This window comes from Sinocyclocheilus rhinocerous, unplaced genomic scaffold (assembly GCF_001515625.1).
Source record: "Sinocyclocheilus rhinocerous isolate Xijiao unplaced genomic scaffold, SAMN03320098_v1.1 scaffold1531, whole genome shotgun sequence".
Lineage (NCBI taxonomy): Eukaryota > Metazoa > Chordata > Actinopteri > Cypriniformes > Cyprinidae > Sinocyclocheilus > Sinocyclocheilus rhinocerous.
Window position 1 is genome coordinate 180,567 of NW_015652147.1, and position 13,703 is coordinate 194,269.

At 37.9% G+C, this 13,703-nt stretch overlaps 1 protein-coding gene across 1 annotated transcript in view; it reads right to left on the reverse strand.

Annotated features, from left to right (window-relative positions):
- Positions 1-812: 812 nt before the first annotated feature.
- LOC107713769 (protein NLRC5-like) overlaps positions 813-13,703 on the reverse strand; it is a 41,046-nt gene continuing 28,155 nt past the window's right edge. Inside the window, 16 exon segments of the mRNA XM_016519377.1 lie at positions 813-1,487; positions 2,562-2,665; positions 3,542-3,703; positions 3,876-4,049; positions 4,466-4,639; positions 4,736-4,909; positions 5,349-5,522; positions 5,626-5,799; positions 6,216-6,389; positions 6,486-6,659; positions 7,076-7,249; positions 7,346-7,519; positions 7,936-8,109; positions 8,206-8,379; positions 8,819-8,992; positions 9,096-9,269. Coding sequence (XP_016374863.1) covers positions 1,411-1,487; positions 2,562-2,665; positions 3,542-3,703; positions 3,876-4,049; positions 4,466-4,639; positions 4,736-4,909; positions 5,349-5,522; positions 5,626-5,799; positions 6,216-6,389; positions 6,486-6,659; positions 7,076-7,249; positions 7,346-7,519; positions 7,936-8,109; positions 8,206-8,379; positions 8,819-8,992; positions 9,096-9,269 — 2,605 coding nt within the window. The 3' untranslated portion in view covers positions 813-1,410.

Below are 13,703 nucleotides of genomic sequence, written 5' to 3' on the forward strand. Positions count from 1 at the left end.
ATCAATATGTTATTTAATATTTTTAATGGAGTGCAGATTCTGATATGAATAACAAAAAGCTCATATAAAAACAAGCTTACTGTATAGCTCTTATTGCTTTTTGGAAATTATTAAGCCAATTAATGGTAGGTACATGTCAAAACAACTTTTGTGTAAAAGAAAAAAAAAATAGAAGAGGAGCTGAAACATCACAAGTTACTTTATTAAGCATTAGTCACCTTTGTTCATTGCGATCTCACAAAGTTCTGTTATGACCAATAAATCTCACACTGCACAACTGATAAATTATTAACAGCATGTATACTGTATGTTATCATGAAAGGATTTGATTGTATAACTCAGTACGGAACAAAAACTGGTGTGTTGCAGCCTTTAGATATGAGAGAAAACGGCATATTCATGAGGATGATGAAAGTGTTTTCACTTGAGTAAAGCCTTGAAGTCCTTTTTAAGTGTTTTTTACATTTTTATTGAATATGTACAATTTCTCATGTGTTAAAAGTCCCCATGAAATCAAAATTAAAGTTTTTTGGGTGTTAGTATCAATATGTTAGTCTTAAGGTTATCTATAGGGCATTTTACTGCTTAACTCAATTCACCAGTTCAACACCCATTTCAGCAGCTGTAAGATTTGTTTGTACTTGCGTTTGCTGAAATCTGAGAAGCGGATATGTTACGGCATGGGAGCGTTTGTAGTGCTGTCACCAAAGTGAAAGCCAGAGGGTCTTGAGAGAGAGAGCGAGCGAGAGCGTAAGAGAGGGCGAGAGGGCTTTGTGTCCATTTTTAAGCAGGCTGACTTTTGTCCATAGCATTTCAGGGGACCTTTAACATAATTTATTTGATTTTATTCAACTCAAAAATATGAACTTAATCTATACATTGGGTTACAAGATAGACAGCAGGTCAACTGATCACCGGCAGATGATGGATAGAGGGGTGAGAGGGCTCGCAGCAGGCCGACAACCAGGAGTTCCCAGCGTCAACAACAAAAGTACACTAGTCCGAAGCAGTAGAGTGACTCCAGTTTGCCAAAAGTCCGTCAGCCAAGCAAGGAGAGTAAATCCAGTTTTGCAGTTTGCTGAACAAAACGAGTGTAGTAAAGTAGCGAACACAGACGATCACAAACAAACACATAACCCAGTGCGGAGCGGCAGCCAGACGTGCACAGCGTTCCCACACCGGAAGTCACCGGTTGATCGGTTGGTTGATAGTGTGTCACCTGTGCTCCTCTTAATACTTTTCCTTTTGTTATACTGGGATAAATCATGCCGGGATGTATGCTAAAATTGTTTGATGTTGCACCCTACCTAGAAAATTTTCCACCAGCCGCCACTGCAATCAGAATCATGATTATAGCAATATATTATTTGCTCCATTATGGATTTAATCCCAACATCACGATTGTAGGCCTTATACTGAAGACCCAGACTCCTGCCAGTTGGACTCATCTGTTCTCTGGCCAGACTCTTCTCCTGCCACTGCTCCACCTGTTAGTAAAACAAAATATTCATCTGTAGGAACTCTAAACTAACATTCAATACCACTTACGTGCATGTCTGTCATGCTGCATTATTAATGTGAATGTCTGAAACTATTCCAACCTGTATGCATTAGAAATCATTTCTAAACAGTAATACATAAAAGTTAGTATAATAATCTTTACATCTGTTAAGGTCACAATGAAGTAGAAACAGATATTTATTCTATATTGTGACAACAACACTAAGGAAAAAACTTTTATATAATATGCTGTATGTTAAAAACAGTATAAAATATGCTGTATCAAGAACTGTGAAAGATAGATATAAAGATATCTAGCGTAGCGTTAGTTCTGGCAGGTCACGTTAGTCAAGCTCGCATCAGCTGACTCTCAGCTGATCCCCATCTACCTATGGGAATACGACACCTATCTAAGCATTCATATATAAGGTCCCTCAGTATTATCAGCAGTTTTCTCATTGCTCAATAGCTAATTACCCTTCTCCATCCCCAGCTCCTCCTCTGTCAGTCAGGATTCAGCCTTCTGATTCTCCTTTGAATCAGACTAATTCTAAAATGTGTACATAAAATTATTGAACTTTAACGATATCTGCAATACATTTATGTTGGTTCTGTTCTGTTTACCCTGGGGGGGTTATCGCTGCTCTCATCCATGCTAGGCTGCATGGATGCGCAGGGAGTTCTTGCCCAGAACAGAATCATACCGCCAATCCAAACTGTATGCTAATTATCAATCATCTTTGACGATAGTGGTCCTGACAGAACTAAATGAAAATAAATTAAGATATGTAAAGTACAGCTTATTTTACAAAGGTTTTGAGGATTTTAAGTTAACCTGCAAGTATAAAAACGTAAAGCTAGTATTATTGTAAAAAAATGAATTCATATAATCAATTATTATCCATTATGCTGGGTTAAATAAACAACCCAACTTGCTGGGTAAGGTCAGCTCGACATGTGTTCTGTCCTTCATTTAGTCCAGCCAGTTTGGGTTGTTTTGATCCCAAAAAGTATATATTTTTTTTTACAGTGTACAGCAAGACCCTCCGCAGATCTCTCACCTGAGGTTGACTGGTCCAGTCTTCCTGATTTTGCTGATTTCTGAGATTTAGACTGTCTTGTAAAAAATCCAGTTATGTAACTATACCAGTGTTCTTTCTCTAGGCTGTGAGGAGGAATGAGAAAAGAAAATAATCAGTGTTGGCTGCAACAAGTTGCAAATTAGATACTGTATTTGAATTACTTTACATGGATTATTCATATTTACACACAAAAGAGAACTTCACAACAGGGGCATATGCAAATCAATTTGTTCTTAATGTTAATGAATTTGGAGTATCCTAAAGTGCAGTTCGTCATTTGCATAAAACACGCCAAATCCATCTCCATATAAGGACGTTCTGCACAATCTTTCCTTTACAGCCTTTCACACTTTAATTCAGCAAATTCTTCAAGCAACGCCAAGTGTGCAATTCTCAAAATCAGTTCAAACTCAAACACCTTTTACACAAATCCAGATTACAGACCTCTCGTTAGCAAAAAAGTACATAACTGAACACAAATCTGTATTTAAAGCAGAGGAAGCTCAAACAGCTATGAGCTGAAGCTGGAATCTGTAGAAATGTTTTCCTATAATCGGTCTACTATTAACAGTCAGATGTTATATAATGATTTTCTACCATTGATGCAATTAATAGAGCTATTGTTCAGTTCTATACAGCTGTGTGGTTTCAAATTAATACAAATAAATGCTCTTTTAGGCTGTGCTCACCACTGTTTAGTGACGTCATTGTTCCGGGAAACCTAAAGTTGTTTGGTCAGTATCAGTCACAACGCCTTTTAATTGCCTTTTTGATCCAGGAATTATTCATTTAGAAACTAAGCACTACCCTCTCCTCTTTTGAACACTATTTTATGTTTTGCTCTATCACAAGCCCTTTGTTGCAATAAAACTTAAGTTTTCTTTTACATATATATGAAATGTTTTAATGTATCAGAATGAAATAAATCTATCTTCAATCCCACAGAGACATTTACTCACCTCAGTTTACAGTTTGTGCCTTGTAGCACTTTTCTGAGTTGCTCCTTTGAGTCTCCTAAGTTATTTTTACTCAGATCAAGCTCTGTTAAAAACTGCAATGCTTTCGTCCCAGCCAAAGACTGAACTAAAGAAGTGACATCTGTAATGCCACATTCATTTAGGCTAGAAAGAGAAAAACAGACAGAAAGGAACAGAGAGATCATCTCGCAAACAATTTAAGGTGAAAAAATTTATAAAATAAAATGTGAATTCAGGTTCTTTACAAGATATTGAAATGATGAATCTTCATTTAATCTAAGTGATTTTAACATTTTGATTCTTGTATGTTCCTCACCTCAGTCTCTCCAGTTTACAGTGTGGATCCTTCAGTACGTCACATAAGTGATTCACTCCTGTGTTTTTTATTTGATTGACACTGAGGTCCAGCTCTCTCAGGTGTGATGGGTTTGATTTCAGAGCTGAAGTCAGGATGAGACACTGTTTCTCTGTAATACTGCATCCACACAGACTGAAGACAGAAAGAGAAATGAAAATATATCAGATCATTGAATAAATGCCATACAGTCAATAACACACCACCGAAAACCTAAAAACAATTGTATAACCATTAACCAGGAGAGAAGCTTAACTAGGATTTGAGGATACTGGGGGTTTAACCCACAGTTACAATCCTAGTCTGGAACCATTATTACTCAGACAAAAAAGCTTTCGCTTTATCATTGTAGACCAAGATATAAGATTAATCTAAATGGACTTTTAAAGATTTGTTAGATTTTACAGCCACAAACTTTTAAATGCATCAAAGTGTAATGCTATTTCTACTGATACACATACTATTTTTTTTAATCATACACAATAAGATCAGTCATGTTTATTTAAAATAGAGTAAATTTTGATTGCCGTACTGTACATAATATTACTAACTTAAGTATTTCCAGCTTGCATTGTCGGTTCATCAGTAGATCACGGAGATTTGTCACTCCCAACTGCCCTAATTCATTACCACTCAGGTTCAGCTCTTTCAGGTGGGATGGGTTTGATTTCAGAGCTGAAGTCACAGCAGAACAACCTTCATCTGTCATTTCACAGCATCTTAACCTACATTTAGAGAAATGAGATGAAGAAACACTTGATTCAGTTTCATTGAAATACCACAAGCATTTTTTTTCTGTCTAATATGTGAATGTTCCTCACCTCAGTCTCTCCAGTTTAAAGTGTGGATCCTTCAGTACGTCACATAAGTGATTCACTCCTGTGTTTTTTATTTGATTGACACTGAGGTCCAGTTCTCTCAGGTGTGATGGGTTTGATTTCAGAGCTGAAGTCACAGCAGAACAACCTTCATCTGTCATTTCACAGCCACTTATCCTACATTCAGAGAATTGAGATGATGTTGTTCTTTTTTTTCCATTTAAATACTACAAACACTTTTTTCTGTCATGTACTGTATGTGAATACATGAAAAATGAAAATGGGCTAGATATACAATGACCACCTTATTGCTATAGCATGTAATTAGTTTAATTCCCATAGTCTGTTTTAACCCTGTCACTAATAAGTTATTTTTTTTAACAAATATTTTTTTAATTTATCCTTTCTTTATCTTCATTGTAGATGCACATTTCTGCATTACTGTACACAATTCACAACACTTTAAAAGAAACAATTGCTTACTAGTTAAAGACAACTAATATTAAGTGTGACCAATAGGGAAATGCCAAAAGGTGTAGTGCTATAAACATTATCTATGCCTCATTGTCTAAACTTTAATCACACTGTAACTGCTGTACAGTTTAATGTCACTAACTCTAGTTTCTCCAGCTTGCATTGTGGGTTCATCAGTAAATCACTGAGGTTTTTCACTCCAGAGTCTCCTAGTTTATTCTCACTCAGGTCCAGCTCTTTCAGGTGGGATGGGTTTGATTTCAGAGCTGAGGTCACAGCAGAACAACCTTCATCTGTCATTTCACAGCATCTTAACCTACATTTAGAGAAATGAGAAAATCACACTTCATTCTGTTTCATTTAAATATCTAAATATCTATAAAAACTCTTCTAGATTCTTGTATGTGAATGTTCCTCACCTCAGTCTCTCCAGTTTAAAGTGTGGATCCTTCAGTACGTCACATAAGTGATTCACTCCTGTGTTTTTTATTTGATTGACACTGAGGTCCAGTTCTCTCAGGTGTGATGGGTTTGATTTCAGAGCTGAAGTCAGGATGAGACACTGTTTCTCTGTAATACTGCATCCACACAGACTGAAGACAGAAAGAGAAATGAAAATATATCAGATCATTGAATAAATGCCATACAGTCAATAACACACCACCGAAAACCTAAAAACAATTGTATAACCATTAACCAGGAGAGAAGCTTAACTAGGATTTGAGGATACTGGGGGTTTAACCCACAGTTACAATCCTAGTCTGGAACCATTATTACTCAGACAAAAAAGCTTTCGCTTTATCATTGTAGACCAAGATATAAGATTAATCTAAATGGACTTTTAAAGATTTGTTAGATTTTACAGCCACAAACTTTTAAATGCATCAAAGTGTAATGCTATTTCTACTGATACACATACTATTTTTTTTAATCATACACAATAAGATCAGTCATGTTTATTTAAAATAGAGTAAATTTTGATTGCCGTACTGTACATAATATTACTAACTTAAGTATTTCCAGCTTGCATTGTCGGTTCATCAGTAGATCACGGAGATTTGTCACTCCCAACTGCCCTAATTCATTACCACTCAGGTTCAGCTCTTTCAGGTGGGATGGGTTTGATTTCAGAGCTGAAGTCACAGCAGAACAACCTTCATCTGTCATTTCACAGCATCTTAACCTACATTTAGAGAAATGAGATGAAGAAACACTTGATTCAGTTTCATTGAAATACCACAAGCATTTTTTTTCTGTCTAATATGTGAATGTTCCTCACCTCAGTCTCTCCAGTTTAAAGTGTGGATCCTTCAGTACGTCACATAAGTGATTCACTCCTGTGTTTTTTATTTGATTGACACTGAGGTCCAGCTCTCTCAGGTGTGATGGGTTTGATTTCAGAGCTGAAGTCAGGATGAGACACTGTTTCTCTGTAATACTGCATCCACACAGACTGAAGACAGAAAGAGAAATGAAAATATATCAGATCATTGAATAAATGCCATACAGTCAATAACACACCACCGAAAACCTAAAAACAATTGTATAACCATTAACCAGGAGAGAAGCTTAACTAGGATTTGAGGATACTGGGGGTTTAACCCACAGTTACAATCCTAGTCTGGAACCATTATTACTCAGACAAAAAAGCTTTCGCTTTATCATTGTAGACCAAGATATAAGATTAATCTAAATGGACTTTTAAAGATTTGTTAGATTTTACAGCCACAAACTTTTAAATGCATCAAAGTGTAATGCTATTTCTACTGATACACATACTATTTTTTTTAATCATACACAATAAGATCAGTCATGTTTATTTAAAATAGAGTAAATTTTGATTGCCGTACTGTACATAATATTACTAACTTAAGTATTTCCAGCTTGCATTGTCGGTTCATCAGTAGATCACGGAGATTTGTCACTCCCAACTGCCCTAATTCATTACCACTCAGGTTCAGCTCTTTCAGGTGGGATGGGTTTGATTTCAGAGCTGAAGTCACAGCAGAACAACCTTCATCTGTCATTTCACAGCATCTTAACCTACATTTAGAGAAATGAGATGAAGAAACACTTGATTCAGTTTCATTGAAATACCACAAGCATTTTTTTTCTGTCTAATATGTGAATGTTCCTCACCTCAGTCTCTCCAGTTTAAAGTGTGGATCCTTCAGTACGTCACATAAGTGATTCACTCCTGTGTTTTTTATTTGATTGACACTGAGGTCCAGCTCTCTCAGGTGTGATGGGTTTGATTTCAGAGCTGAAGTCAGGATGAGACACTGTTTCTCTGTAATACTGCATCCACACAGACTGAAGACAGAAAGAGAAATGAAAATATATCAGATCATTGAATAAATGCCATACAGTCAATAACACACCACCGAAAACCTAAAAACAATTGTATAACCATTAACCAGGAGAGAAGCTTAACTAGGATTTGAGGATACTGGGGGTTTAACCCACAGTTACAATCCTAGTCTGGAACCATTATTACTCAGACAAAAAAGCTTTCGCTTTATCATTGTAGACCAAGATATAAGATTAATCTAAATGGACTTTTAAAGATTTGTTAGATTTTACAGCCACAAACTTTTAAATGCATCAAAGTGTAATGCTATTTCTACTGATACACATACTATTTTTTTTAATCATACACAATAAGATCAGTCATGTTTATTTAAAATAGAGTAAATTTTGATTGCCGTACTGTACATAATATTACTAACTTAAGTATTTCCAGCTTGCATTGTCGGTTCATCAGTAGATCACGGAGATTTGTCACTCCCAACTGCCCTAATTCATTACCACTCAGGTTCAGCTCTTTCAGGTGGGATGGGTTTGATTTCAGAGCTGAAGTCACAGCAGAACAACCTTCATCTGTCATTTCACAGCATCTTAACCTACATTTAGAGAAATGAGATGAAGAAACACTTGATTCAGTTTCATTGAAATACCACAAGCATTTTTTTTCTGTCTAATATGTGAATGTTCCTCACCTCAGTCTCTCCAGTTTAAAGTGTGGATCCTTCAGTACGTCACATAAGTGATTCACTCCTGTGTTTTTTATTTGATTGACACTGAGGTCCAGTTCTCTCAGGTGGGATGGGTTTGATTTCAGAGCTGAAGTCACAGCAGAACAACCTTCATCTGTCATTTCACAGCCACTTATCCTACATTCAGAGAATTGAGATGATGTTGTTCTTTTTTTTCCATTTAAATACTACAAACACTTTTTTCTGTCATGTACTGTATGTGAATACATGAAAAATGAAAATGGGCTAGATATACAATGACCACCTTATTGCTATAGCATGTAATTAGTTTAATTCCCATAGTCTGTTTTAACCCTGTCACTAATAAGTTATTTTTTTTAACAAATATTTTTTTAATTTATCCTTTCTTTATCTTCATTGTAGATGCACATTTCTGCATTACTGTACACAATTCACAACACTTTAAAAGAAACAATTGCTTACTAGTTAAAGACAACTAATATTAAGTGTGACCAATAGGGAAATGCCAAAAGGTGTAGTGCTATAAACATTATCTATGCCTCATTGTCTAAACTTTAATCACACTGTAACTGCTGTACAGTTTAATGTCACTAACTCTAGTTTCTCCAGCTTGCATTGTGGGTTCATCAGTAAATCACTGAGGTTTTTCACTCCAGAGTCTCCTAGTTTATTCTCACTCAGGTCCAGCTCTTTCAGGTGGGATGGGTTTGATTTCAGAGCTGAGGTCACAGCAGAACAACCTTCATCTGTCATTTCACAGCATCTTAACCTACATTTAGAGAAATGAGAAAATCACACTTCATTCTGTTTCATTTAAATATCTAAATATCTATAAAAACTCTTCTAGATTCTTGTATGTGAATGTTCCTCACCTCAGTCTCTCCAGTTTAAAGTGTGGATCCTTCAGTACGTCACATAAGTGATTCACTCCTGTGTTTTTTATTTGACTGACACTGAGGTCCAGCTCTCTCAGGTGTGATGGGTTTGATTTCAGAGCTGAAGTCAGGATGCGACACTGTTTCTCTGTAATACTGCATTTAAACAGTCTGATGACAAAAAGAGAAAAATAACAATAGATCCAAGATGACCCAATAAGATATTTGTGCAGTTTCATAAAAGCAAACTTGTCTGGAAATGTCTGCATTGTACATCGTTTTTGGTGTTTCTTTATCTCTTTTAAATTACTTTCTCTTTAAATACATATACTGATTCGTTTTATATAATTTAATATATTTCTAATATAAAACAATATAGAAAACTTGTATATGGTTGCGAAGCAGCAATTTTCCATTGCCTTTTCTTTGAGAAAATATTAGGGGTGTCGAAATTAATCGTTTCTACGATGCATCGCGATGCAGACGAGCACGATTCTGTCAGCATCCTACCTCCTGTAGTTTGTCTCCGTGCCCCTAGAGGTCCCCTGTTTTTTCCTCTGCCTTAGTTCTTCCTCGTGTGGCCTTGTTAGCGTTATCCAAGTCACCTGCGCCTTGTTTTCCCCAGTGTATTTAGTGGTGTATTTTTCCCTTGGTTCCTCACTTGGTTTTTGAGTCTTCGCCCTGTGTCTCCTGCCTGGTCTCGCTAAAGCCTCTCTAGCTACCCCAAGTAAGGTTTCCTGAGTTTCTTTCTTTGGTTATAATTGTTCTCTGGTTTTGTTTTCTCCCCTCGTGGAGTTTTGTTTTCTCATGTGGTTTTTCCATTATTTTTGCTGTAGTTAATACCTCAGTCCGAGAAGACCTTTTGTTGTATTTTTCTTGCAAAGACTTTTTTTTTTAAATAAATCTACACTTCCTGGGAAACTGCCTCAAGTGTTTCGTTTGGGCCCAACATTACCACTCCCGTGGATTAGTGGTAGATCTCTCAACTACCACGCCAGAGACCCGAGTTCAAGCCCGGCTCGTGACAGATCACATTTCAAACACATAAGATCACATGTGAAACACATGTATATTACCATGTGAAACACATGTATATTCTAATGTGAAACACATGGGATCACGTGTGAATCCCATGTGAAACCCATGAGATCACATGTTAAATACATGTAAATTTCCATGTGAAACACATGTGGACACGTGATCACATCCTTTCCCGAGCCTACTCTCCCGAGATCCAGGAGAAGCCTTTGGCATTGGTTATTCCAAAGTCTAGAATTGTCACGCCCCTTCAGTGGGAACTGGAAAGGGTGGTGCGAGAGGCTCAAGCCCAAGAGCCAGACCCAGGAGGTGGTCCCGCGGGACACCTGTACGTCCCTCAATCTGCCCGGGCCCGGGTCTTGCAGTGGGGTCATGAGTCTCCCTTGACGTGCCATCCGGGAAATGCTCGCACTCTTGACTTCCTCCAGCGGCGGTTTTGGTGGCCATCCATCAAGGAGGATGTAAAGGTCTATTTGGAGGCCTGCCCCGTGTGCAGCCAGGGAAAGTCTACACATCAGCGACCTCAGGGACTGCTCCATCCCTTACCCATTCCCCGTAGGCCATGGTCGCACCTTTCTCTGGACTTTGTCACGGGACTCCCACCATCCCAGGGCAACACTGTCATCCTGGTGGTTGTGGACCGGTTCTCTAAGGCCGCCCGGATTTTTCTTGCAAAGACTTTTTTAAAAAATAAATCTACATTTCCTGGGAAACTGCCTCAAGTGTTTCGTTTGGGTCCAACATTACCACTCCCGTGGATTAGTGGTAGATCTCTCAACTACCACGCCACAGACCCGAGTTCAAGCCCGGCTCGTGACAGATTCGGTATCGGTTCAGTAATAGACCATAAACAATTATAACGTACTGACGCTTTTCTGACGTCATTTGTCGCATACGTGCTTTGTCGCGGTAGCATACAATGGCGGAGGGAGGCAGGCCGCGAGCGTGAGTAAATAAAAATGCTGCAACTACAAAGGATATACGGTACTTTTCTGTGGTAGAAAACCCCAGGTTTCGCCACCTGTTGAATGCACTGGAGCCGCGGTATAAGCTCCCCTCACGCAGCCAATTTTCTGAAAAGATTATGCCGGAACTCTACCACGAAACCAAAGCCCAAGTAATGGCATCAATGAGCCATATGTGACAATAACGGCACATTACATTAGCGAGGACTGGAAGATTTTGTCACATGTGCTGCAAAACAAGAGCCTTTATGAGTCTCACATGGGTGTTCATCTGGCAGAGCTACTGTCTCATGTCGTGGAGGAATGGCAGCTATCGGATAAAGATGTAGTGCTTGTGACAGATAATGCATCGAACATGATCGCTGCAGCTCAATTCGGAACATTCCCTCACGTAAAATGCTTCGCACATACGTCGCACGCGCGCGCTTAAAGTGGCCACCCTCTCCAGGCTTGGCCTGAGAAATCATAAGCTGATAACTGATGTTGCAACAAGGTGGAATAGCGCATACGACATGGTCGAGAGGTTCTTGGAACAACAACCTGCAATTTGTGCTACCTCGCTGTCACCAGAAGTCAGAAAAGGAGAGACAGATCTGTGCACTCTCACTGAAACAGATGTGACAAATGCAGAGGATGCTGTGAGGGCATTAAAGCCAATGAAGGATGCCACAACACTGATGTCATGAGATCAAGAATGCAATCAGAACAGATCTCCTGAAGAGGTACAACAGTGAGTCAGAGTCCTTCATACAGCCTCTGCCCTGGATCCCCGATTTAAAGGGGTCATATGATGTTGCTAAAAAGAACATTATTTTGTGTATTTGGTGTAATGAAATGTGTTTATGCAGTTTAAGGTTAAAAAAACACATTATTTTCCACATACTGTACATTATTGTTTCTCCTCTATGCCCCGCCTTTCTGAAACGCGTCAATTTTTACAAAGCTCATTGTTCTGAAAAGCAAGGTGTGCTGTGATTGGACAGCTATCCAGTGCGTTGTGATTGGCCGAATACCTCAACCGTGTGACGGAAATGTTACGCCCCTCACCTCGTGTCCTCTTTTGGAAGACCAAGCAAAGTAGTTTCGCTTTCACAACTAAACACACGGAGGCCTAGAGTGAGGAGCGTCCGGCGGATTCGACGAAGGAGAATATCTCTTTGGATTTGAGACTTTAGTCTTTGCAACTTTACAGATCTTCTTTATGCACCAAGAGCTTGTAACACTCCAAAGAGAAAGGAAAACTTGAAATCGCATCATATGACCCCTTTAAGGGCATGCCTTTTCTCACAGAAGAGGAGAGATTGGAGGTATACAGAGCACTGACAGAGGAGGCTGCATCCTTGGAGGTAATTCTATCATGTTTCTTGTACAATATATAAAATTAAAACAAACTTAACATTTTAACTCATTTAAGCTACTATTAATATTATGAGTGTTTAAGTAATTTATTAAATATTAATATTTTTTTTAATTAAAACTGAAAAACAGTTATAATCCTAATATATGTGAGCTGCTGTATTGACTGAGTGCACTGTCACTGTCTACTAGTTTATTTGTATTTTCAATTATGTTGTTCAAACACAAAAAGAGTGTACACCTAGAAGGACAGATGTGGATGAAGCACCTGATGGAACAGGAACTCTAGGAGAAGACACATCCATGGAGGACAGCCCCTCTGCTGCTCCCAAACAAAAGGTCTTTTATTTTGTGTATTAAAACACTGCTGAAGTGCAAATTTAGTTTTTTTGAAGATTGACTATATTCACAAGTAGGTGTGGCCTTTTGTTTATTTTGATGTATAATTTAATTTAATGTTTATACATTTGTTTATATTTGTTTTACAAGAAAGTACACTGCACTATATAAGTACTAAAGTTTATTTTCGTGTATAATTTAATTTCATGTTTATACATTTGTTAATATTTAAATGTTTTACAAGAAAGTACACTGCACTATATAAGTACTAAAGTACACTCCTTGCATTATGCACTTTTAGTATTTACTTTTGTGTATTTGTTCTAAATGCTCCTGTTGTCTTCTGTGCCCAGATTTGAGTTTTGTTTGTTTGATTCATTCAAGAAGCGTGTTTTCTTTGAGCAGGTAAAATTAAAGGTTCAGTTCATATATCTGACTGCTTGTATTTATTGACAAAATTGTATACATGTGAAGTAAAACTGAAAATTGAGGATGCAGTGCATCGTCAATGCATTGTGATATCGAGTTGAACCGAATCGATGACATGATACTCGTAATCGAACCGAACCATGAGACCAGTGTAGGTTCACACCCCTAGAAAATATAAATTTTTGACTTTGACTATATGCATATCAAACCACATTATAGTGGATAGAGAGGTTGAGCACAGAGTATTCCTGCCGATTGAAGTTGGGTCAGCATTCGGCTGGATTTAACATTTCTGGTCAAGGCACGATGATCCACAAGTAACAAGATCTATCATTTTGGTGTAATATTTTCATTAGCCTGGTTATATCGTGTCTATATAAACTGGAATAAATATAGAATTAACTAAAATAAATACTGTCTTGCTGTCATGAATCTGAATCTGGTCCCTGTGGTTCCTCCTGCTCACCACCAGAGGTCT